Raw genomic sequence first — 26,325 nt, forward strand, 5'->3', positions numbered from 1 at the left:
GGGTGGGAAATACCATCCGTGTTCGGTGTTCTTTGCAGGATAGATCCACAAATAAGTCAGAAATGGAAGTGGAAAATACTTTGCTGATTGCATGGGAAGCTGTTCTAATGCATTTGGTCAAATAAATGTGTGTTGGGGCACCCCGGTGTGCTGCCTCCTTCACGTGGCAGTGACTTAGGTGGCGAGGTTTCCCTTTGCAGTGTCAGGGATGAGATTATGTGGGACTTGAGATCAGTGCATCCCTCACCACGACGTGCCATCTTCTGTGGAGATTGGGCTAGTTTGAGCTGGTCAACGTTTGTGTCAATGAGTAATCCTCGTTTTGACTGTGAGAATTACAATTCCAGTCTCTGTTACTAAAATGGAACTAAACTTCACTTTGGCAGCTGGAAATGGCTGGCTGGACCGTAACAGAGTTCTTAATTCATTTTTTTTTAAAGTAGTACTACAGATGGATAGGGGAATGAGGAAAAGTTGGAAAGAGATCTATTTATTTTTTTTAAACACAGCTCATGAAGAGCTTACTCCTTCCATTGTCAGCTCGGTAACATCAGTCCAGGAACAGGTAATTGCAACTCCGCAGTGTCAGTTGAATGGAATTTGCTATACCGTAAACAGAAAATGTCTGAGATCTTAATCAGAAGATAGAAGCTGTTTGTAATTCAGGTATTTTCCTGGACTGTGAGACTTGTCAACTTGGGGGGTTGGGGTTATTTGTGTTTGGGTCATCAGCTGCTGAAGCACAGGCTCTCGTACGTGTGTAAGTTGATTCTTCTGGAACTTTGTTGAAATGCGAGGTTAATAATAGGAGTCACCCCTTTGGTGTCTAACAGCAAATACTTCAGAGCAACAATTAGTGTGTAATAATTTGAATTATTTCCTTTTTCCTTCTTCTGTGGCACAGGCAGGTGGAAGCTCTGTAGTCAAACTGCAATTTTTTTCTACCCACCACTTTTCAACCCCCCCTTTTTTTCTTTTTCTTTTTCTTTTCTGTGCCACTGTCCCACTTGGCAAAAACTTGTTTCGGTGCAGACCAGAGAGGAAGAGGTCTGGAGGGAGTGGAGTAGGGGATGAGTGAAGTTTAAAGAACCCTCTTCAAGAGGGGTTGACCTTGGCTCGAGAAGGAAGAAGCAATTGTAGGTTTTATTTATTTTTAATCAAAGAACATGGGAAGTGTAATGTGCTGGGAAGAATGGAGGAGTTCCTGGTGTGTGCAGAGCATCTTGTCTACAAAACAGACAAGTTTGCAGCTCTCTGCTTCTTCTCCTACACAGCAGGCATAAATAAGCTGACTTTTTTTTTTCTTTGGTTATTTGAGTGTAAACTGACATATCTGCCCTGCTTGCTGGGACAAGGATAACAAAAGCTGGTACTTCTGAGACAAATGCGGGAGAAGGCACAGAATTCACATCTGTCTTTAAGGCTTAACTCAAAACTGAGCCGAAAACCCTTGGAAGAAATGAGGGCTGGGTACAGACTGGATACCGGGTGTGAAACTCCTGTTTCAGGGGGCTGCAGGGCTGGGCCTGCTGTGAGCGAGAAGAGCTCACAGCTTCCTGAAACCGGCACTTGGGAGTGAAGAGGCCAGAACTCCCCCTGCGATGCTAGAAGGCAGTGTGCAGTGACATTTATGTGGGTTGTGCTTGCCATTGTTTTGTCAGCGAATCCTAAGGCTTAGAAATCCTGTCTTCTGGTTCTTTGGTTCGATTTAGCATCTATTCTTGAGTGGCTTCCAATGAAACAGAAAGGTCTGAGTTAATGGGGAGCTCAGAGATTTTGAGAAACCTTTAAGTCTTGTTGGTGCTTCGCCAGTTTCTTTTCAAGATCTAGAATGTGAAAACTGTCCCAGCCGTGGTTTACGTGACTCTGGAAAGAAAAATAAGCGTGAGTGCTCTGTTTTGTTTTCAGTAGCTTAGAACTCCTGCCATCGAGTAGGCATCTAGCAGCTTTGTGAAGTTGCACGTACTTTTTTAGGTACATTCATTTGAAAACCGTGAAGCTTTGGGGCCGTGGTTGGTTGGGTTCTGGGGAGAGAAATGACTCACAGGTCTGATAAGTGTGAATAATTCTAAAAAACAAAAACTGGTGAGGGTGATTGTGGGTTCATGAGAGAATCTCTTGTGGTTAGAAGGATCGTAAGTGCGTTAATGTTGACTTCTTCCAGACGGATGGGCTTGAAGGTATTTATCATTTCCATTCTTCTCCCTGTTTTCCAAGGGTGGAGAGTGTCTGTGCAGGGAGCTGGGTGTTCCTCTGGAGCAGCTTCCACCTGCAGGTCTGGGTTGTGTGTGATTTCACGGGCTGGGGAGTATCGATGGGCTCATTGTCATGCCAGGCCTCCAGGTTTTCTTTCAGACTGCTGAGGGAATCAGGGTTGGTTTGTAGAGGTGTCTCAGCAGCATCTGGTTGTCATTTAGGTGCCTGCTGCCAGATGGGCCTGGGGGCTTCAGTTTTGGCTACGGAGGCTTCCCCTTCCCCTGTGCTCATCAAGAAGCTGACTTGTATCACGCTGAAGCACTGGGAAGGCCCCCTGGGCTGTTTACCTATTTTTGACCTCTGCAGCTTGGCAGGGATAAAAATAATTGTCACCTTGCGGGCTGTGAAGGATTTACTTGGGGAAGGCTGCTGAGAATTATCTCCGGCAGCGAGTTACTCCCACCCTCACCTCCCACTCCCCGAAAGCAGGGGGCTTTGGGGCTCTGCCTCTGAAATTTTGCAGCAGCTGAATATCTTGCTTGATTTGTTTGAGCAAAAAAAGGATTGCTAATGCTTAATAACAACATCTGACTTTCTTTTAAAGTTTGATGCGTGCTGTGATGTTAGAACTCTTTGGTCTTTCTCTGACACCTTGCAGTCTAGCCAATATCTTAAGAGGAGCTGGATAAAACAGCGAGTGTGGCTTGTGTGCTTTTTTGTGCTAGAACTTAAAGCCTTAAAAAATAGCCCAATTGCAAATGCGTGTACCAAAGACAGTCCCTGTATGTGAGAGTGGCTTGCCATTAATTAGGAGGAAGCTACACAATGGCCGATGCTGAGAGCACATTTCCTTCTCTCATTTGGAGGCAGATGGTTTTTCTCCGCCAAATGGTGAATGTCTGCATCTAGCCATGATCTAATTTATGGTCAGCCACTATTAGGGAGGTCCAGAGGATAATTACTAGAACTGAATGTCAGAAGTACAAATTTTAATAGAGTATTCCTCGGTTGCTGGACAGGTTTAAGTGTCTTTGAGTTTTGATGTCTGACTCCGCAGCGTGTTTTTGTTCAGAGCGTGACATCTGCTTTTCCTCATCTTGTGCAGGGGTGGCTGAGATCTAAACAAAAAAACGAGCCTCATGTTTTAGGCGTGTAGTCTAAACACAGATAAACCAGCTTTCTGTATTCGACCTCACTTTTTAGAAAGAAGCCTCTTGTTCAGCTTGTACTTTGTCAGACGCAAGCGTTGTAAAGCAACAATTTTTAAGACTGCATTTTTTTTATCACGGATATTTGTTGTATTTGTACATCTTGGGTCCACATTCAGCTGCCGCCTGCTCATGGTGATGGGATGCTTTAAATGCCGATGGCTGGATTTCCGTGAGTTTTCTGTTGGAGCTCATTATTTTGAGTCTGCTTGCTTGGTTTTGATTAGTGTGACGGGGGAGATGCCGTGTGTTATGTAACCGTTGAGCTGCTTACTCGCCTTTCACCAAATGGTATTGGTTTCTGAGTAAGAGTTGTATTTAGTCCCTCCTAATGTGTGGCAACAGCTCATTTAAAAGGTTGTTAACTGAGATTTAAAAAAAAAGAAACCAGAAATGCACGCTGCATTGCCCCAAACCACCACCAAAACCAAGCAAAGCAAGATGTAACACTCCTGGAACGTGAGAGCGCTGAGTTGAGGCACTGCTTCTGTCTCTTAGAGCTTGTTTTCAGCAGTGAACGCTTTCCTAGCATTTAGTCACGAATTTATCAGAGGGATGCCTGCTCTGACCCATTGGAGTTCAGTAACAAATGCAATGGGAACGTTTACTCTGTAAACCCTACAGCAGGGTTAACTGCACAGCCTGGGAGCACAAAGTGCTTTGGGGGTAAACCTCAATAAAAAAGCACGAAGAGCGAGTGCGTGGCGTTGTCACACATCTGTTAGGGCTGGAGCAGCGTTCCTGTGCCTGCAGAAGAGCAGCCTGTGTATAGCTGGGTTTACATCTGACCCTAAAGTTCCCTTTCCCCTTCTGTGTTTCAGAAGCCTCTGAAGATCGGTAATTTCCCAACTGTCTGACTTGTTACTGCATTTGCAGAAGGAGGCGGCATCTCACGCTAAATTCTCTTGCTTACAGGGAGTTGGGCTTTAAGGTTTATTTGAAATGGCAAGGAGTTGGATGGGAAGTGTGACTAGAATACTGAAAAGATGCAGCAAAGTTGGAGTGATTTTTTTCTGAATAGGGTAAATGTCTGATAAAGTAGACTTAAGATGTTTTGCAATGAGACGTGAATCTCACCAAACACTGCCTTCATTTTGATGTAGCTGTAAGTGAAGCTTGTCAGCATTCGCTTGGTGAACAGACCTAAACGTTTTCATGAAGTCACAGTGTTTTAGAACTTGTTTTGGTCAAAAGAGCTGCGTTTCTGGTAGCAGGTTTGTTTGCATAAGGTCACGTCTTCTGGATTGCAACCGCGTGCTTATAGGAGTAGATGGAAAGGGGTGAGGCTGAGGTCATAGCTCAGGTCTGCAGTTCAGAATATTTGGTGACAGCATAGTCTATAAAAACTGAAGAAAAATGAGTTTTAATACGCTAAATTGTAAATAGTTACTCAGTTATAACCCAAGCATTTTCTTTTTTTCCCCACCACTGATGTGCTTTACAGATGGCATCACTTAAGTGGTGAGGACTTGGTGTTGCTCAACAGAAGTGAGGTTTGTGCCCGTTTTGACTCGCTGATGCCTCTGAAGACAGCAGCGTTCCTCCTCCTCTGGGGGCGACCGAGTAGCTCCAGTGCTTGGAGAGCCGGGGCTGTCCCTGTGTGCTCCCAAAGCAGTGCCGTCGTGGGGACGAGGATGGGAGCAGTCTGTAGTGTGCTGTGAGCCCCTGCCTCGTGCTTTGTGGCTGGCATCGTGCTGGGGGAGCTGCAGGCCAGGTCCTGCTGCCTGTGCCATGGATGGCCGGTGTGTGTTCTGTGTAAAGCTTTTTTTTTTTCCTTTTAGCTGATCATTTTGGGACAATGTCCTTTCTTTTTCTAAAGAGCTGCCCTAACAACCAGAACAAACCATGCTTACCTGTTGAAGTCCTTGTTCCGAGCGTATCCAGCCTGATACAGAAAATGCTTCTGCATTTGTGACTTTACAGTAATTCTTTTGTTCTTTGGTATAATATATAGTCATTGCCTTGATTGCTGAGCTTCCAGCTTCAATACTGATCTCATTTGGTTAGCCTGTTGACAAGGTCATTTTTTTTTTTAAATGTAATTTGCAGGGACTACAACGGCACCTATTGTTTCTTCCTTTAAGCTATAGAAGCTCAGGCAGGTTCAAAGGTTTTTTGCTTTCTAATATAGCGATCTGTTGAGCTTCAAGCAGAATGCTTGAGAAAGCTGTCGTGCAAGAATAGCAAATAGCTGAAGGTGGTAGGAGAAAAACAGGGGCAGAAGTTTAAGTAGTGAGGCAAGAGAAGAAACTGTCAAAATTCCCCCTCAAAAAATCAACCAAGGCAAGTTTCATGTGAAAAATGATTTTTGATATGTTGAAATAAGTTATTTGGGATTTATTGATGAGTGTTCTTTCTGAAGTGCATGGACAGTGGGGTGTTTCACAAGGCTTCTTGGACCCAGGTAACAAAAGTCAACTTTCAAATGGAAATCTAGGTGGAATGTCTTGTATACAAGAAATAGTAGAGAAGTTTTTCAGTGAATTTACATGTTTGAAAAAGGAAGAAATTGTCTTCTTGATTGAAGCTTATGTACAGCTGTGTTTAATCCTCCAGACCTTCCTCTTGGCTGCATTTAAAAAAAATTGGCAAGTTTTTTTGTTTGAAGAGGCCTTTGATACAGGTTGCTGCAGGCTTTGAGAAGATTCCCCTGCTGGAGTGCGCAGCGGAGCAGCAGTGTTTGTAAATGTCCTGTTGTAAGTCAGAACCACCGGGTCCTTTCCCCTTGTGAGCAGCTGGCTCAAATTCATCGTGTGCCCCTCAGTGTGCTCTGTGGCTGTACACAACAAAGCCAGGCACAGCTGTCAGAGTTCAGACTGACACGTTTTGTCATAACCACGTGTGATGATGGCCCAGGTATTTGGCTTTAGCATGTTTGCCCTCGACAGCTTTAACCGGATTTATACACAGATAAGATCTCAACTTCAGCTTTCTAGGAACTATGACAATTTATTTTTTTTTTACAGGTAACTGAAAAAGAACTTGAGGCAGTGACGTAAAAGGGGGAGTGTTTCTGTAAGTGTGTCAGACTGTGCGGTGTTAATCACAGGCAATTCTTCTGAGGGCTTTGTCCATCCCCTGTTAGCACATATTTATGTACAAACTTCACTGCAACATTATCCAGCTGTTAGTCAACAACGACAGCTGTCAGAGTGAGGCTCTTTCTCAGCAGACCTGCATTTAAACGCCACGTTTCAGAAGAATCCTGTCAGCGAAAGTGCCCTTTGATCTCTTGCTTAGACTTGCAGCCCTGCTTCTGCCCGCTCCTTCTTGTGGTTGATGTGTGGAAGGTGTTACATCTGCACTCGTAAGCTGTTGAGTTACTAGATTCTGCGTTGGATTAGGGGAGTGGTGTGTGTGTGAGTGTGTGGTTTCCCAAACAAGTTGCTTCACGGAGCTCTGAAACCAAAATAAACACAAGTTTGCTTTTAGGAGTGTAACAGCAGCTCTGTTGGCGTGGGGCTGCTCGGTGCGTTGTACCTGTAAGTGCAGAGCAAGGCTAGCTTTCTTTGGAAGTCATCACTAGGAGCAAAACAAGCTCAGGTGGGAGCACTGATCTGTTGGTACGGTCACACAGGGCTTCTGCCAGCAGCGCTGGGCTCTGAAAGGGAACCCCAGTGAGGAGCCCGTGGTGCAGGCAGGGCTCATGGGGCCAGCTGGTGGGCAGGGGCTCTGTCATCTGTGGCACGGGGTCCTGCTTCGGTCCCTGTCTGAGCCAGAGGAGAATTTACTTCTGGATGCCATGAATGACTTATGTCATGGAGATATAGGTCCATCCTGTCTTAATGTGTTTTTAAGACTTGACATTTTTTTCCAGTTCCTGCATGCCAGTTTGTGTTTTCCCATACACCTAAAAACAGGAGCGTTCTTGAAACAAAGCAAAATTTTCTGATTGTTTCTTAAAAGTGACCTTTTCTGACTGGCCTTATTTAATAAAAAGGTAGTCTGTCAGTGCTGTGATTTTTTTGTTTGCCATTTGATTTAATAATAATTTAATATTGTCCTCTTTAATGTACTGAACTATTCTAGTAGTCTGTCCAGAATGTATTTAGCACGGCTTCCTATATACTGATCAATTGGTACTCACTCGGAGTTCCGCAGGTTTTAATTTCTTGCCTGCTCGTGCTTTTTGGACATCAAGGCACGCACCTGCACCTCTCGGCCACTGCTGCGTTCCCTCTCTGCCGGAGGAGGTGCTGCATGATTCAACTCCTCTGCAGAATCCACTCTGTCTTCAAGTAAACTCGCTGGTTTGGTGAAGAAGTAATTCTGAAAAAATGTGCCAGTGTTGAAACCGCGTGGTGACTGCCGGCCATGAGTAACAGGAATAAATCCGATGGCTCTGGTGGTCTTGGCATTGGCGTGCTGCTGGGGGTCATGCCCAGATGGAAACCCAAAAAACTGCTGCATGGAAGTGCTGTGTTTTTCTTCAAAGTGTTCTAGTGCAGGTGCACCGACAGCATGCTGCTTCATACTCATTTCTGAAAAGCGCCTTCAGCTGTCTTTAGAACCATAAAACATTCCTGTCTCTGAGCTTTGTTGCTCATACAGACAATAAACTTACTTAAGAAACGTTTAAGTCATTAACAAGTGTGTTCCACGAATGGTGGTGGTGGGGAAACCCTTGACCAAGTGGATTAGGTAAATCTGTCATTAAGCATGCTCACGTCTTGGAACTGCTTTGGCAAAGCCTTAATTTCTTTTCTAGAATAGAGAAACATTTCTTTTTCGTACAAGTTTCTGAGAAGTCTTTTAAGGCATTGACTTCATATTCTTGTTACATGACTCTTACCCTTGTACGGATATGGGGACCCCAATATGACCTTGCTCCTCCTTTTTTCATTTTTCTTTTCCCCTCTTAGAGTGGGCCTGAATTTTTCCGAGCAAGTCACGGAGGGGAAGCAGTAGGAAGCCGAGCTGCCTTCGCAGCACATTCCCTAGCCTGACACAGTTTTATAATGTATGGGTGGGAGGGGAGTGCTCTGCAGGCAGCTCAAACAAGTCATGGTAGAACCCAAGCTTTCTGGAAAAAGCTCTGTGGGTTCCTGACTGCTCACCTGCCTTCCTGCGCCAGAAATATGGGTTGAGAAAAGGCTCAGCCTGTCCTCTCCTGGCCACGCGATGCCACCTGATCTGGTGCAGAGAGCAGGGCTGAGCTGCTGGAAAAAACTGCTGCCTGCTGGGATCCACAGAAGGGAGGCAGCGAGAAGAATAGTTGGGGGAAAAGGGCACCCGTGTGGCTTTCCATGACGGCCTGAGGCTGATAAATCAGAGCGGCCGTTTAAGGTCAGGGTGTTGGTGAAGGCATCGCTGTGAAGACTGGGCTCACTTGTAAAGCATCTCCTAATGGGAGAAAGGTGTAAACTGGGGTTTAGTCTGTCCAGATCAGGATTTGATCCTGATTTGCAGCTTCTCTTAAGGTTTTGTGGTACTGGATTCTGGGTGTTTTTATTAACCAAGAGTTTGGGTGTGATGAATGTGAGTGCTGTCAGTCAGCTGATAAGACAAACTTTTTTTCTTTTTTTTTTTTGAACAGCTCTGTGTGCTCCATAATAACATATAAAGGAGGGCTGTATGTCGAGAAACAATGCTATAATAAGAGGAGCTAGACCATGTACTTTTTTTCTACTTATCCCTTATCTGCCTGCCTTAGTCTTTACCTCATTTGACCTCTATACCAACTGGCAGCAATTGAGAATTTTTTCCTTCCCATCCTCAGTTTCATTTTCCACTGAGTGCTCAGGGATGTTTTGGGGTGACTTTGATGTTGCTTGCATTGAGTTCTTTAGCGGATCAACTGATTGCTCGTGTTCTTTTCAAACATTGATTTATTTTAGCTGGTCTGTATGTTAGTATTAGCAGGCCATGGCTGAGTTTAAACACGTAAATTGTGATCAGAGTAGGTGTGGCATTTAATAATTAACTTTCTGGTTACTCAGGTCCAGGAGGAAACCTATAATGAGTCTGTTTTCATTTTGTTTACAGGAATAGTTATCTGCTTAGTGTCATCCTTCGTCTTTGGCAATCTGAGGAAAAGGTCTGAGCCAGCATGAAGACGGACTCTCCTCTTCATTAGAGAAAAAGTGAGTTGGAATGGGTTGAAATCTGGATTGTAGAATGGGAGCACTGCGTTGGCTGCTCAGCACACACAGCTTGAGCTTGCTTGTGAGTGTTCCTTTAACCTCATATCTGCTGTGAGTGGTGTCGAATCAAGGCCTAGTCTTGGTTAAGCATATGGTTTAAAAAAAGTCAAGTGTGTGCCTTTTTTGTAAACTCCTACAGCTTGCTGATCCAAAAGAACTGCTTACTGGTATAACTGCCTGTCTGCTACTCTTCCTTCCAGTCCTGTGACGACTTGCTGTACCCATCTTAGCCTTTGTGTCATTTTTTCCTGTATTGCTGCATTCATATCGAGTTTTATTTCAGTAGTTTAATGCTTGTGACCTGTTTCTGTAGCCTTACTGGCCTCTGTTCCACTATTCTCCACGCTTAGTATCTCTTTTCTGAATATTTCTGGAAGCCTCTGTCCAAACTTAACAAATTCCTGAAATGAGGGACTGAATTTTCTTTCCCACAGTAGGAAATCCCAAATTTGGCATCTAAGTGGCTTGAGCATTAGTCATTTAGCTCAAGTTTTGCCCTTCTCACAGCCCCGACACAGCGTCCTAATACTCTCAAAAAGATCAAGGTTGTCCCCTCGCCCGGCTTAACTTTCATACTTCTTGGTGCAGCCCACATCAAGTGGGTTACACTTCATCTTTTGAGATTTTTTTTGGAAGCAGAGCTCGTATGCAATTAGGTACTAACGATGCATTCTGATCGTTTAGCTTTCTGCCTGACGCAGTTCATTTCAAGAAGTGCACGATGACAGAGCGTGGAATTAAATGGGCTTGTGAGTATTGTACGTACGAAAATTGGCCATCTGCAATCAAATGCACCATGTGTCGTGCTCAGAGACCTAGTGGAACAATTATCACAGAAGATCCATTTAAAAGTGGCTCGAGTGATATTGGTCGAGACTGGGACCCTACAAGCACCGAAGGAGGGAGTAGCCCTTTGATATGTCCAGATTCTAGTGCAAGACCGAGGGTTAAATCATCGTACAGTATGGAAAGTGCAAATAAATGGTCGTGCCACATGTGCACGTACTTGAACTGGCCCAGAGCGATCAGATGTACTCAGTGCTTGTCTCAACGTAGGACCAGGAGTCCCACGGAGTCCCCTCAGTCTTCAGGGTCTGGTTCAAGACCGGTTCCTTTTTCTGTTGACCCGTGTGAGGAGTATAATGACAGGAATAAACTGAACACAAGGGCTCAGCACTGGACTTGTTCTGTTTGTACATACGAAAACTGGGCGAAGGCCAGGAAATGCGTTGTGTGTGATCATCCCAGACCTAACAACATCGAAGCAATAGAACTGGCAGACACCGACGAGGCTTCTTCAATCATAAACGAGCAAGACAGAGCTCGGTGGAGGGGGAGCTGTAGTAGTGGGAATAGCCAAAGAAGATCTCCACCTACAACCAAACGCGAATCCGACGTGAAAATGGACTTCCAAAGAATCGAACTGGCTGGAGCTGTTGGCAGCAAGGAAGAGCTTGAAGTTGACTTCAAAAAGCTAAAGCAAATAAAAAATAGAATGAAAAAGACGGACTGGCTGTTTCTAAATGCTTGCGTGGGTAAGTTGTTCGTTGCTACCTTATGCTGTTAGCCTAGCGGTTGGGTGTTTGGGGAGAGGGAGGATTTAAGAGTAAACTTGGCATTGGGTTTTGAAACAGTTTTGTTAATATCTGCCTTTTAATTTTTAAGAGTAAACCTGAAATAACACCTGCTAATGGAGGGTGCAGAGCTCATCCATAAACTGAGCAGGGTTAGATGTTTTGCAGCTATGTGTGGGCGGTTTTGCCCTTTTGTTGGAATAAATATCCTCGTAACAAAATGCTGTTGTTCTGCTGTGTAGTCCAAAAGTAGAGAAAACTACAAAACCAATCTAGAGAACGCTGTAGTACATACAGTATTGTATTTAAAAAGGGAAAAAGCCTTTACTGAGTATTTGAAATCACTCTTCTCTTTGCAAGCTACGCTAGTAGAAGCAGCAGCTGCAGCTTGGGAGTATTTGTAAACAGTGTAGAGCTCACAACAGTACAAGATGCTCTGTCAGATGTTAAAAATAACACCAAAATATGTAGCTCCAAGAAACTGCATGTGTAATACTGACCTTGACAGTAATAATGTTGTGTTAATACAGATACTGTGGTGTAAATGTTTACAGGCTTTCTGAAAGTATTTTTCTAGGCAACTGCTTCAAAAAATTCAAATGCAATTTTGTTTTATGTTGTAGTGCGTTCCTAAGGAGATTCTGGATAATTCTCCCAGTGCTGTTAAAGAGCAGAGACATGTGAGAGCAGGGTTTTCTCCAGTTATTGACCTTGTGAGTTAACTTTTGTGCTGTAACTTCCCAGAAGCAGATACCTCTTGCCCCAGCATACACACGGATTAAACACTTGAAATCCACCACTATTTTTAGTGTAAAACACTTCATTTGAAACTGTAGCATTGCTGGTATGGCTCATGCTGTTCCGCAAGGTTTCAAGAAGTCACTTCATAGCTTTTTTTTTTTTTTTGGTTGCTTAAGTAGCTTCAGACACACTTCATTTGGGAAAATAGCGAGGTTTCCTGGTACCTCAAGCTTCTGACGTGTTAGCAGACACCCAGAGGCTTTTTCTTCTGAAATGAAGCAACTGAAATTCTGTGTGACACTTTAGAAGTTACTAAATACCGGAGATCAATTGGTGGAGGTCATTCCTGTGGCTGCCAAGCATCTCTCTTGAATTCTAATAGCAGTTGTATTACATATCAGGGCTTTTTTCCCCTCTGCTTCTTCAATAGTGATTTTTTTTTTTGATATTCCAGTGTTACTGAAAATATCTTGCCTTTTCAGACTTAATGTGGGCATGGTGGTAATCTTCTGTTTCAGAATGTGAACCAATCTGTATTTAAAGTTGCTTGTGCTGATGAGTTTGCAAGTGAAATTTAAAACTGTACAGATCCTGTAAGGCACTGGTGAGTTGGTTCTCCTCAAATTAAAATAGTTCGAAGGTATCTCGGAGGTGTCCTGGTAACTTAGTGAGAAAGCTGTGGTTCAGATGGAGCTGTGTGTGCTGAATCTCACTACTGTTCTGCTGGAAGAGTTCATGGATTCCTCTCTGTAACTTAAATTTACTCTACTTTAAGTTAGAAAAGGAAAAAAAAGGCAACCAAAGCTGTTAATAATGAGTCCTTAATTTCAGAATTTCATTTTGCTGGCAGCAGGAGTTACCTTAGGAAGGACCACTTAAAGCTTCACAGCATTGTGTGTGCTGGGCTCTCTGGATGCTCTGCAGAGCACATCTGTGTGGGAGGGGTGTACCAGCTCAGTAATTCGAAGAGCAGCGAGCCACAGTCGTGCTGGTTGTTTTGTTGTCTTGGTCTGATGTGTTTAAAACAACTTGAATCTTGCTTGGACAGTTTGGCCTGAAGCACATGTTCTTACCAGCCAAATCAACTGAGTTATTGTGGCTTAATAACTTATTGTTTGCTAGCCAGCTGGGGAGCTGGTGTGAATTTTGAGCTGAGCTGAGTGCTTGTCAGTTTTTAGGCAAGCACAGTTGCAAAATAGTATTAGGATGGTCACAGCCCCAGTACCTGTAGAGTTTGGGGTGTGGTGCTTCAGGGCTGGCGTCGCAGTGGCACTGGCAGAGTGTGGGTGCTGCAGGGCGCTTCTGGGGGTTCTCGGGGTGCGTGGTTAACTCCTGAGCTTGAACTGTAGCTCACAGGTTAAGGGTAAGCTGTATTTCTTCTCCTTTTCCATTTTCCTCTGCTCCTGCTTATTAACTGCTGCAGAAGTGCTTTGCTTTCCCAGCTCAGGTCAGTAAGGTAGCTTCCATCGTGGGCCAGGCTTTCTGCTGCAGATGGCGTCTCCAAAATCAACGCGGCATGCATTCCTCCTCTGTGTCTGAGAGAAACAACGAGGAGTATGTTTCCTAAACAAACCCCAAATATTTGGAGCAATCCGTAATGAATCTTGTTTTGCCGTGCGTCCTTAAAAGGACTGCGTGCACATTCCTGATATTCCAGCGTGTGCCTGCTTAGCTTTGCCTTTGTCAACTTTCTTATTTTTTTCCTGTCCCTCTCTCATATTTTCAGAGGCAGTGCCAGGTGTCTTACCCAAGGATCCACCAGCCTAGTGGGGAAGGAGAGAGCAGCCTGGAGGGCCCAATGTCCCAGCTCCCAGCTGGCACTGCCACCCAGGTGGTGCTCTGAGCCGCTCCTTGCTGTCCTCTTTCCATGTGTGTTTGGTGCAGTGCACCTGGAAAGCACTCCTGCTGATGCAAAGCAAGCTTGCTAAGTTGGACTGAGGGCTGTTTCACTGGGGGGTGGTTCTTGGGTTGCTGGTTAGCAAACCCAGAGCAGTTTCCTCGTCTCCTGAACCCTGCTGTGGGTTTGTCAGAGCCATAATGAGGGAGTGGGAAGTGTATGGGTGGAAACGAGTGCAGGGAAGGCCGTGCATTGCTCCTTCCTGGGGTCACTTCAGGCTCTCCTGACGTGTCTGGGGGAAGTGAGTGTGAGTCAGTCACCCACAGGTGATTAGCCAGGGCCAGCACAGCAGGGAATTTTTACTTTGGCCTCTTGACTCTTTGTTTTAAGGGTTCAGTGATGTTTTATGCTAAATATATCTGAGCAGTGATCAAGAATAGTTATTTGCCCTGGAAACAACCAATAGCTAACTTCAAAAATCATTCATACTCCTCTGTTTAGGGTGCAACTGTGCAAGCAAGTGCTTGGCTGTCAGTGCAGCTGGGGGTTGGATACATCTGACAGACAGGAGAGGGCACAGGGAGCTCCTCCAGCAGGTCTTCATGTGTGTTCTGCTCTGCCTTGTGATAACGTGCTGGGAACACGCTGTGTGGGTAACGTGTAGGGGCAGGGGCTGCTTGCGTGGAAAGGAGAACATCAGGCACTGGTTGGCATCCAGGCTGAGGTACCTGCCTTCTTGGAAGCGGCCTATTTTTAAGTTGATGCAAGTTGCAGAGCTTGAGGAACTAAGAAATACAACGGGTTCATTGATTCAAAAAGCTCCCATTTTCACGTTGTTGTTCAGATATTTTATCTGACCCCAAAGACTTGTTCACGCTTTTCCATTAATTTAGCAGAAAAGCTTATTCAAGCAGGTATGTTGGGGATATTCCTTGTCTTTATGTTGGTTTATTTCATTTCAGCTTAATCCTGTTCCAACCTCTTCAAAGACTGAGAGTGCCTGCGCTGTTGTGCACACATGTGTGCCTCTTATGGGACGGTGTTTTACAGCTTTTGGGGTCAGGAGCCTGCTGCAGCCCGTTGCTGCCTGACACACGGTGTCTGTAAGGAAACTGACAGCAAGTGTGGTTGAAATGAGGGTTAATATTCTCTGTCCTTGCTTGCCTTCAGTCTTTCCCTGTGAATTTAAACCTGGGGGCTGTCGGAGGAGCTGGTGGCTCCCCTCCTGACCCCGTGTTCCAGTTCTGCCCAGTTTTGTCCCTCTCAGCTGCCTGTGCAAGGGTGCATGCTCCAGAAAGGGCCAAGTAAATCAAGGCTGCTGCACGGTGTTTTCTTTGGGAGCTTTACACCTGGTGGCTTTGAAATCATGGAGACTGTGCAATTAAGGCCAGTAGGATTTGGCTTTGTAGGTAGCTTGTAAGCTGTCTTGTGTTTCCAGCTTTGCTTAGCTGCACTAAACCTTGCAAATATTTACATTTTCTGAAGAATAAATGTACTAGTGTCCTAGCTGCAGTAGTTGTAGTTTTTGCAACTAGCCTAATTATGGGGTTATTAAACCCGAGCAGAGATAACAGCTGCTATCTGATGGAGATGCTGTAACGGTTCTAGCAGGAGCAGCCTTGTGCAAACAGTCGTTAGTGGGTAATTAATATTTTTTAAACTGGGAGATTAAGAAGGCTTTTGAAAAAGGCTGTTGTCTTACGGGAACACAGGTTGTGTGTTCCGGGTCTGAGCTGTCTGCAAGAGCTTGGGCTTTACTAGTGGAAGAAAAAACCTTGGGTTGTACAAGGGAACGTGCTTCTGGAACGCACCTTAAAGAAAAAACTCCCCTTGCTGTGGCTCAGGAGCGTACCCGGAGGTGTAAGGATCCCTCTGGAGCTGGTGTAAACAATCCGAGCTGTGCCCCAGCCGCAGCCCTGAGCACGGGGGATGCAATGTGAACAATCTGGAGGCAAATGCCACTCTTCCTCTGACATTTCCCCGGCGCGAGGAATGCGGTGGGTGTCCGCGGGGAGCCATCCAGCTGGCACGGGCTGTGTCGGGACACGATTCAAAGGCTGCTTGTTTAGCTAATCAGGCACTCGTGGTTTAGGAAACGTAGTGAATTATGGCAGCGGTAAACACTGCTGTAATGTTGCTTGTAAATAACGTTTTGTTGAGCTGTATTGAAATAAAGCATTGAATTGGAGGCTATCATCCATCCATCTGATAGGAATCAAAGCCCCAGGAATGTGCCTCCCCTTGTCAACAAAAACACGTTTGAAGGAGCTCAAACGGGGGAGATATTTGGGTAGGAAGAGAGAGATTTGGGCCGAAGAGGCTTGTGGTGACCACAGAAGAGGCAGTGCTGTAGCGACGCTCGGAGTATTTTGGTGCAGATGAGCACCAGGCATTACAGCACACAGCAGGTTTGCAAACTTCTTATAAGGAGACAGAGTGTGCAAAACAAGCCCAGTATGGTTTGATTTTGTGTGCCTTGTTCATCTGCTGGGACTCTGTTACTGCAGAGCTAGGGCACACCTCATGGTGCATCCAGAAGCAAGTTTGCATCGATTTGTGGTAAAAGGGAGCTGCTGCCACTTCTTTCTTTAGTTATTTGGCTGCTTGGGTTAAAGAAAAAAGGTGACCAGATCTGGTGCTTGGAGGTCCCCTCTCCTTCAGATCTGTAACCACTCTCTTGATGCATCCTTTAGGGCACCTTCACTGTTATTTAACTCTCAGCGTTGCCAACCCCATCCCTAAAGCACATCTACAATCTCAATTTTAAAAATAAGGTCTAGAAAGCATGTGTTGCTTGCCCATTTGTCACATCTGTATTGTCATTAGCTGAAATCCCACCAGTGAGATTTAGAAACGTGCTCTTCAAATGAAAACTTACATAACTTCAGTAATTAATTCTAGGAGATGGAAGGAACTTCTGGGAATGCCAAGGACTGCAAGGCTTGGGAATAGACTGCAGGAACTGGCAGTCCCGCGTGCAGCACATGTCATGGATTTAGGGCCTTGTTGCAGCTTGCAGTGAGTGCTTGAAGGCATTGCAAAACCTCTGATGCCTCCCAGCATCAGTCCCTGCTGAGGCCTGATGGCAGGAAGCTGCTGTAGCAGCTCTCCGGGGGAATTTAAGGGGAATAATGACAAATACAAATTGCCCGGGAACTGTCTGAGGGCTTTCAGTGTGTGCTGTGCTGCAGTGTGTGCTTGGCAGCCTGGTGCACTGCAACTGCAGGGAATTTTGGGGTCTGATCTGTCACCAGAAAATCATCTGGGATCACGTGGGATGTTTGATTCTTTTAATTTTGATGTATTCAAAATATGTGGGTACAAAGTGACTGCTAAGCTTTAGCCAGATGTTGTCCCTAAATCAATAGAACAACACAAAGGGTGTCATGAGGCAGCAGAGTCTGCTCTTCCATCAGGATTCTTCTTTCCCTGTGGTTCCTTGGCTGTTTGCTAACTGGTGATCTTGAGCCAAAGCCACGGTGTAATTCCTCTTAAGAAAATAAGTCGTGAGAAACTGTGTGACTTGGAGATCTGTGTGGAAGTGAAATGCTGCAGGTGGCATCCTTGGGATGAGCGCAGTGTGCACTGACAGACCTGAACCTTCTCCCTGAGCATTCCTCACGTCCACCCAGAAGTGGAAACGTAACGGGAACACGGTTGTGTTGGTCATATATATCCCATGGTGTGGTCCTCTAATTGTTTTTAGGGTCTTGAAACATTAACCTGTGAGAGTGCTTTTCAGTGACAAGCAACGGGACCTTGGAGTGCTTGGGAAGGTGGTAGATGTATGACTGAAACTTGTGGTTGGATTTGTTGCTTTTGACTGCCCTTGAAATGAGTAATCTAACTTCCAGCTGTAGAGGCTCAGTAAGTAGGGCTGGTAACTTTGAAGAGAATTGTCTTGCAACTGATATTAATTGTATTAATTTATAAATTGTTTAAATGATGAACTTGCTGGTCATCTGAAGAACGCTTTGCCAAGTCCTGGACTAAGCAGCAACGCAGTGGGTAGTGTTCTTCTTCCCTGGTAGTGGGCACTTCTTTTCCTTTTCTGTCTGCTGGTTGAATTCTTTAAAATCCTGAGCAGGAGTGAGTGCCCTGGTTGAGACTTCCCCCATCCCTCCTGATGGATTTTTGAGTCTTTGTGAAGTTGAGTGAAGGAAAGACTTGTTGCCTCTTCCAGTGCCATGGGCTGCGAATAAATACCAGCTCCACTGCTGACTGACAAACTGGCATAGTGTAGCTGCAGAAGATGGGGAGAGGGTTTTCTTGGTTTTGGGGTCTGTGTTCTTACTCTTCTGCTTGTGAGCTGCTGCAAATTGGGGTTCGTAACGGTGAGTTAGAAGTGCTCTGTTTCTTTCTCATTAAAAATGGCTTCAAGGTTCTGCTTCTTTAGCTCATGCTCCACAAGAAAACAGTGTAATGCTATCTAAAATAAGATCTTAATTTCAAAATCCCTCAACTATAAAGTCTGATACCGGAGTTGATGCTGTTAAAGACGATTCCACCACACCTTGTAGATGATGGATCCTGATAATTGCAGCTAAGGAATGCGTTCAGCATGAATGGTCTTGATATGAATGTGGCACACGAGTTAGATTGCTGGGGCCTGTAGAAAATTTTGGGGCTTTTTCATTATCTTGCTTTAGAAACTACCACATTGTGTGTCTGTGGGTGTGGTTTATCTTTAATTCTCTATTGAATTATTCTTTATATCTTTACTCTCAAAGGGAAGAACTGAATGGTAGCTGTAAGTTACCATGAGCTGAAGAGAAATGTGTACTGTGTCCTCTTACAATGCTATCCTAAACCATACTTGGAAGGGGGGAAAAAAGGCTTATTTCAAAAACCACATTAAGTGTTTGACTTCTTAGATCTGTTGGTTTGTTTTTAAGATAAGTGAGCAGGGGAAGATACAATAAAGTAACCTCTGTACTAGGAATGAACGACCTTCTGTCAGTGCTGTTGATCAAATGAAACGATAGCGAGTGTGTTCTGCTAGCTGCTTCCTGGCACAAGGGTCCTTAGCACCTCTCGATAGCCATATCTCCCAACTATTTTAGGTAGTAGAAAGAGCCTAGAAGGCAAGGTAAGTTTAAATATAGATACTTTTTTTCTCATTTCCCTTTGGAAAAAAAGATCATTTGCAAGTTTCTTGATATTCAATTGATTTTTGTGTGTTAGGTCTGCATTAGACTATGTAGAAGCAAACTATTACATAAGGGTTTGATCCAGAGCAGCCCGTTTGTTCTCTGCAACAAATTGATTTCCAATTATTTACTCTCCCTCCAGGAGTGGTAGAAGGTGATTTAGCTGCTGTGGAAGCTTACAAGTCGTCAGGAGGAGACATTGCCCGCCAGCTTACCGCAGATGAAGTGCGCCTGCTGAATCGTCCCTCGGCTTTTGACGTGGGGTACACGCTCGTGCACCTGGCGATCCGCTTCCAGAGACAGGACATGCTCGCCATCCTGCTCACAGAGGTGAGTTACGTGGGCTGCTGCACAGAGCAAATGGGAACCTGGTGTAACAGGGCCGTTGTGTGCAGCCGGGGACCTGGAATGTGGTGTGCCAGCAGATAGATGCTGCCGTTGTTTGAGGATGTGAGCTGCTGCCTTGCGCCTTTTTGCTCTTGGATGTTTCTCCCTGAGAAGCAATTTTACTTAAAAACTGTCTGGATCTGGTGGTCTCGAGGACGCTCAGCTCGCCTATTAAAAGGTGCAGTCGTGGCACGTGTCCTGACCTCACCGGCGTGGAAGCTGCTAGCTATTGTGTGGCTTCCTGTGCCTTGGGTGGGGGAGAGGAAATGCCCCAAAGGCAGAGCTCTGAGATCAATGGCAGCTTAATTTTTTTCTGAGTTTTGTTAATGAATAAGTCTACCTGGCAATGAAGTGCTCCTTTCTTTCCTCCCTGGGATTCCTGGGAGCAAATACCTTGCTTTGCAAAATTACTCCATTTTTCCACTCTTCCCTGCTGCCTAGACTAGTTGGTTCCTTTGCCTCCTTGCTCTGGCATGTTCCAGTTCCTTGTGTTTTTTTTTTTTCCCTCTGGAGCACCTTCCTTCTGGTGATCTTAGCCCATGGTCCACCTTTCCCTCGTAGGAGGCCCACAGCTGTTGTTATGTTTCTTGGTTTCTTCATTCTCTGACTTAGTTTCTCACCTGATCAAAGACAAAAACTTTATTCTGCTGTTGCCCCTCCTTTATTCTGCCTGCTGCCTTCCCTGTTTTGATGCGTCATGCAATTCTGAAGCATGTGTTCATGAGGAAAGCAGCCTGCCTCAGAAGAAGGGCATGAGGATGGTGGAATGTGTAGAGTTGAGTAATTAAACAGAGCAGATGAAGCAAGACAAATGGACCTAAAGTCTTGACGGGCACATACTTACATGTGACTAATACCAGGACTTTTTGTGCAGCTCACATAGTTTTCTGCGTGGATAAAGTTAATTTGCTGAAAAACAAAAACAAACAGAAAAACTTCTGAGATTATCAGTTCTTAGAAATACTTAAGAATCTGAAAATGTCTGGCACTACTTGAGCCATAGTGATACCTTCCTTTGCTAGGGCATTAATTAGAGAAAATATCTTCTAAAGATTTGTTTAAATACCCAGTGTCACCCTGATGTCATTTGCCCTGTATCACTGTATGAGTTCCTTCTGCCTCTAGGTAGAATCCAGATAAAGGTGTCTTACACTAATAACTTTTGGGAAGCTTCTCAGTAGGAAACTGTCTGTGCTATGGTAATGAATTGTAATGTTAAATGTAGTCAGGGCTCACGTATAGATTTTGAGGTACATTTATTATCTGTTGCTTTTCTCGCTTTCTTATTTCTACTGGAAGAGGTCATCTGTTAATTCAGTTCTTTGATTTAAAGAGATTTTTAGCCAGTTGTGCTATCAGGTACGTTCTAAGTGAGACATTAATTAATTGAGAGTAACTGTGCATTTTATCCTTCAGAGTATAATTGTTTATAACTTCATTGCAGCACTTACTAAAAAAATACTTTTCCTTGATGGAGATGACTCCAAGTCTTCGCACCTAACTAGAAACAACCTGAGTGCAGTAACTGTTGTGTTCCAGGTGTCACAGCATGCAGCGAAGTGCATTCCTGCCATGGTGTGTCCAGAGGTCACAGAACAAATTCGTCGTGAAATCGCTGCGTCTCTTCATCAGCGGAAGGGAGACTTCGCTTGCTATTTTCTGACTGACCTTGTGACGTTTACGTTACCTGCAGGTAGCTGTGAAATTCTTCTTGCTGCTGGGTGGTTGTTTTTTTTGGCTGTTTGATTTGTTCTTGTAAGCTACTTGAGAGTTGTTTTTGGACGTGTATTTTGATTTTCTGAGGGGGGTGGTGTGTGTAGGTTTTATTTTTGTTTTTTAATAGTTCAGGTTAGATCTAGTAGTTGGATTCCTTTACTAACACTCTGATGTACAGGTAGAAGAGTGCACAACTTTCTTGTGAAGTTGTTATTCTCTTTAGACATGAGGAAATGGAAGAAAAGTTGAGTCATGTAGGGAAAGGCTGTGTAAAGATGGGAGCTCAGATGTTTCTGGGCTCTCATAGGATTTTTCCCATAACTATGCTAGTTTTCAGTCCTTTATCAAGAGAACGTTTTTCAATTGCTTGCCCATTAATAAACCAACCAAACAACAAAAAAATATTAGAAGATTTTTAAAAATAATCATGAGCTGTTTTCCTTTATTTAAGTACTACCAGAGGTATGAAATACATATATGTAAATCCCAGTAGTCAGTAGATTCATCTGTCCTTTTTATAAAGCAGTAGCACTAAGAATTCTGTCTGGAGCCTCCTGTGGCTAAATGGTTGCAAGCCTGGCTTATTTTTATACCCTTACCTTTTCCATACAATATAGAGTCCCTTACGTGTGTCTGTGTGTGTGCAGATATGTAATATATATTTTTGCCCAGTAAGAATAAGCGTGTTGGAGTTCACAGAATCACAGAATTTCTAGGTTGGAAGAGACCTCAAGATCATCGAGTCCAACCTCTGACCTAACACTAACAGTCCCCACTAAACCATATCCCTAAGCTCTACATCTAAGATGTACATTCTAGCAGGTGTGATGGTGTTGATTGTTAGACAGCATACAGGAATCACAAGTTTCTCCCATCACATAACTTTGCCTCTTTTAATGCAGATGTATAATTGCAGGCTCTGTTTGTAAAGCTCTTGGAGCAGTTGCTAGCACTGGCACTTCCCATGCCCCAGCTCTGTAGTTTTCTCATTTTTTGTCTTCTAACCTGCAAGCTGTGGCCTGCAGACCATCGGGGTTATCTAAACTATTTTGCTGATGCCTACATGAAATGCCTGAAAGTTGGTCTTCTGTATGAGACCAAGACCCCTGGCAAACAGTTCCGCTGGGTGAGACCAGACAGGGGAGGACTTCCAGAAAGGTGGAAAACTGCTACTCTGAATTGAAGCGGTCCTAAATACAGTAGGGGTGAAAATGCTCTTTTTTTTCCATGTCAGCGTGGTTCCCTACTTCACTTTTACCTTCAGAGAAATCTGTTCTTACTCCACGTGTGCTGAGACGATCCTTTCTGTGTAAGAGGTGTGACGGTCACTCTGAGATCTCCATTTTAAAATAGTGTGCTCTGTGAAGCCTGTGATCGCAGAGGACAGATCTGAAAGATGAGTTTTTACAAAAAGGCATTAGGGATGGTAGGGCAAAAGCTGTTAAATTCTCCTGAGCATCAACTGGCAACATTTCTCTTTTATGGTAACACTAAATGACTTTTTTATTTTCCAATTTTTCCAGATATTGAAGACTTACCGCCCACAGTCCAAGAGAAGTTATTTGATGAAGTACTTGATAGAGATGTTCAGAAAGGTAAATGTTCTTGAGAACGGCTAGAATTTCTCTTTGCTTGGCAGTAGAGAATATTTCTCTTCAATAAAATGTACATGTATAAGTATGGCATTTTTGCCTGAAGTTGTGTTTTCAATACAGATTTGATGCTTTCAAGTTAATCTCCACCCTGAAATTATTTTAATGTTCACATTCTATATAAGAGGCAGAGCGAGAAAGGAGTCTTAGAAATTATTTATAATGCATCTTTGGATTTCATTGTGTGTCCTTCTGTTGTTAGCTTGCTTGTTAGCTTTACAGCTTCAAGTCACGTGCTCTTTAAAGAAAATTGAACAGTTTTCTTCTTTGGTAGCAATCCTCAGGCAATTGATGTGATGTTTCTTTAAGGCTAGCATGTTTTTTTCCTTTTCCTGACAGCACATAGCCCAGGGAAGTTCCTTTTGCTGCTGCAGTTCATCTACATTTGTAGCATGAGGGAAAATTAGTTTTATTCATGTAAATGGATAAATCGGTGAGATTATGCCATTAATGTGCTGTTTGGATTCACAAACTTCAAAAGCAAAGGAGATTTTTAATAATTTTCATATTGCAGAGCTAGAAGAGGAATCTCCCATCATTAACTGGTCGCTGGAACTGGGCACCCGCTTGGACAGCAGGTTATATGCACTTTGGAATCGGACTGCAGGGGACTGCCTGCTGGATTCAGTACTACAAGCTACTTGGGGCATTTACGACAAAGATTCAGTGCTGCGGAAAGCTCTTCACGACAGTTTACACGACTGCTCACATTGGTGAGTTTTTATGCCAGCTTGGGACAGCTTTCCACGTAGCACAGTAGCTGATTGCAGTATGCCAACAACTAAAAAAGGCAAATTTGTTCTGGGCTCTGTGGATCAAAGGTGTTGGATCAGTGTGATTCACGTCATAATCTAGTTCTAGTTTGTTTTAAACACACCGCTGGAAACTTGGGCGTCCTGACATCAGTCACGGTTTGTGATCTTCAGCAAGTAGCAGGTAAAACAAAGTAAATATTTCACGCTGTGTGCTTGTCAGGAGTGCACTAGCAGCAGTTAGAAGTGGAATTTCCATGTACTTCAATGCAGATCATGTACATGCTGTGTGTTGTTGCTGTCAGTGGACAGTTTGCAGAAGATTGTTAGAAGTTAGCATTTAATTCCTATATAAAGTTTTCAGTGTTTTCCTTCCATCTGCTCAGTTACAGCTTTATTCAGTACTGCTCTTTTTGTTCCTGTTCTGTCTGCTCAGATAATGGCAGTAAAGCACAGAGTGTTGGCATTTCACTAGTGCTGTCATTTGGCTGTAGAATTAATGTATCTTTCCGAATTAACTTGTGGTGTTTCACGCTGGCAACCTTCTTTACTCCAATACTGTGGTTTGCCTCTGGAAGGAGAACCTTCATAGTTGGAACCCAGCTGGTCTACACCAACACCAAGCGAGCAATGGGACTAAGGCAGGATATTGGTGGAGGCTAACGTAAGGCAGAGGAGGTCAATTTTTTTTTTTATTCTTACCATTAAGGACAGAAACTATCAGCCAGCGTGCTAGAGGGAAAGCCTGTCCCCTTTCTTAGGAAGTCAAAGAAGGTTAGCTGTAGGGATACGTGTAAGTAGCCTTTGAGTGCTGCCCCCAGCTACTTGCTGTTTCTCCAAACACTCAGAATTAGCATCCAGAGGTGGATGCAGTGCAGAGGTGCTTTGTTCTTCTCTTAAGATTGTGTCTCCGAATGGCTCTGTCACTGCTTTACGGTTGTTTATAGTGGAATGTGCATCTTGACCACACAGGAATGTGCCTGGCCTCACAGGCAGTTCTTCTAAGGCCAGAACAGAAATTTATGACAGGTCAGATTTTGTGCTTTATGGTAACAAAAACAAGCATGGTATGCAAAAGCGTGCAGCAGACTACTGAGCTTTAAACCAGTCTTTCAAAATGTTAACGTGAGCTGTTGTTGGCTTACTCTCGTGTCAAACATTACACTCGTTATTTACAGTGTAGTAAGTCTGGGTAAGCTTTTCAGCTCATAGTCTAGGCAGAGGTTGCATTTTATTCTGAATTTAGTATTTATTCATGTTGAAAGCACAGGGGTGTGTTTCATCTGGTTCATACGCACCTTTATAGCTGTTGGAATGCAGTTGCTCACCTTCAGCCTGCATAATGCTATGTACTAGCTTGTCATTAGGAAAAGCAGCACACGTCTGCAGAGCTGTGTCCTTGATAGGAACTCATCTGCCTCTAGATGGAAATTCTTCAAGAATTAACTGGCATTGGTTGGTGAAAATACATCAGACTTCAGCCAGAATTCCTTTCTGAGTTCCTAAACCCCCCCCAAGCAAGGTGCCCAGCCCCAGGTCCCGGTGGGTTTGAAGCTTTCCAGGAGGAGCCCCCAGCCCCTCTCTGGGCAGCCTGTGCCAGGGCTGCGGCACCCGCCCAGCACAGACGTGCTACTGGGGGCCAGGGGCAGCCCCCGGGGCTCCAGCTTGGGCCCGAGGGCCCCATTTGAATAGAAACAGATCCAGGTAAGTCCAGAAGATGCCCTGTACGTGTATTATTGTGAGGATATATTATCCTCACAATAACTATGTTGGCTTCACAGTCTTGGCTAAACCCCTGTTCTTAATGCGAAGCTGGGGTCTTTTGGTACTACAGTGGTTGGATGGAGTTTAAAATTTGAAAAGCCAGCGTATGCTCTTTAATGCAGTTGTAATTTTTCTGTGTAGTTGATTAAGAAAGAGAAAACACTGGGACTGAAGTAGCATATAAAGTGCTTATTTTTAATAAAACAGAAATTAAAACCTTATGACTTAAGAGAGTATAAATGGGATCGGTTGTGTTTTCTGCTATCTAATTCTTTAATTTCAATCCATGCTGCTCTATATCTCTCCCATGTAATATTACCCTCCTCTTTGCTCCAAAAGCTGACATAAAACAGATTCTGCTTCTTAACTATAGTCTTTTTGAAGTTGATCTGCTGGCACTGTGGAGTGAATTGGCACATGAGCTGGTTAAAGAAGAGAATACCTGTATTGTTTGTGTGAGAACAGTGAGTAATTGTCTTACATGAGATGGAACGTCTTGGTTTGTTTGCCATAGGTCAACACTTCAAAAATAAATAAGGCTAAATAAGACTTCAAAAAAGCTATTACAAGACTATCAAACTAGCCAGGAGCCTGTTAGGAACCTGCATCTATTACAGCATGTTTGCTGCAGGCATGACGATCACAAGTGATTTCTTAAATGAGGATTAGCAAATGGAGTCTCATCAAGATCTTAAACAAAAACTACCCACAAACCTATTTTCCTGATGTATGCTGTCTTTTTTATTGTTTGTTACATATTTGGGATAAAGGGTTACAAGGGCTGAGTGCTGCTGTCAGACATACAGCATGTATTTTTGTACGAGTGCATATCTTTGTCTTCACCATTCTGTGCCTTCCCCCCATGTTTTAGGTTCTATACACGCTGGAAAGAATGGGAATCGTGGTATTCCCAAAGCTTTGGTTTACATTTCTCGTTGCGTGAGGAACAGTGGCAGGAAGATTGGGCATTCATACTCTCTCTTGCAAGCCAGGTAAGAAAACTTCTTCATTGCTTGCCATTGGAAAGGATGTTTTAATGTGTCTGAAAAGAAATTTTAAGAACTGAGAGTGCTCTTCAGGAATAGGGGTTTTCTTTTACAAAGAAAAACATTCCTCTGAAGCCAGTGATCTTAAACTCTTACTGAGTAGGCTCTTCCAGCCAAGTTGGGAAAACTTCATTTAAAAATTTATTTTGATCTTACTGT

General features: G+C 44.0%; 1 protein-coding gene across 3 annotated transcripts in view; it reads left to right on the plus strand.

Annotated features, from left to right (window-relative positions):
* Positions 1-26,325, plus strand: part of ZRANB1 (zinc finger RANBP2-type containing 1) — a 35,558-nt gene that overhangs the window by 1,593 nt on the left and 7,640 nt on the right. For 2 of the 3 annotated variants that reach the window (XM_068689114.1, XM_068689112.1), the window contains exons 2-8: positions 9,390-9,487; positions 10,232-11,082; positions 18,992-19,179; positions 20,776-20,929; positions 22,476-22,547; positions 23,119-23,317; positions 25,992-26,112. In XM_068689114.1, the coding sequence (XP_068545215.1) occupies positions 10,269-11,082; positions 18,992-19,179; positions 20,776-20,929; positions 22,476-22,547; positions 23,119-23,317; positions 25,992-26,112 (1,548 nt within the window). In that variant the 5' untranslated portion in view covers positions 9,390-9,487; positions 10,232-10,268. Of the gene's footprint in view, positions 1-6,370; positions 6,420-9,389; positions 9,488-10,231; positions 11,083-18,991; positions 19,180-20,775; positions 20,930-22,475; positions 22,548-23,118; positions 23,318-25,991; positions 26,113-26,325 lie in introns of those variants that run through there. The other variant, XM_068689113.1, reaches the window with a different exon arrangement.

The sequence above is a fragment of the Anas acuta genome, chromosome 7, assembly GCF_963932015.1.
Source record: "Anas acuta chromosome 7, bAnaAcu1.1, whole genome shotgun sequence".
Classification (NCBI taxonomy): domain Eukaryota; kingdom Metazoa; phylum Chordata; class Aves; order Anseriformes; family Anatidae; genus Anas; species Anas acuta.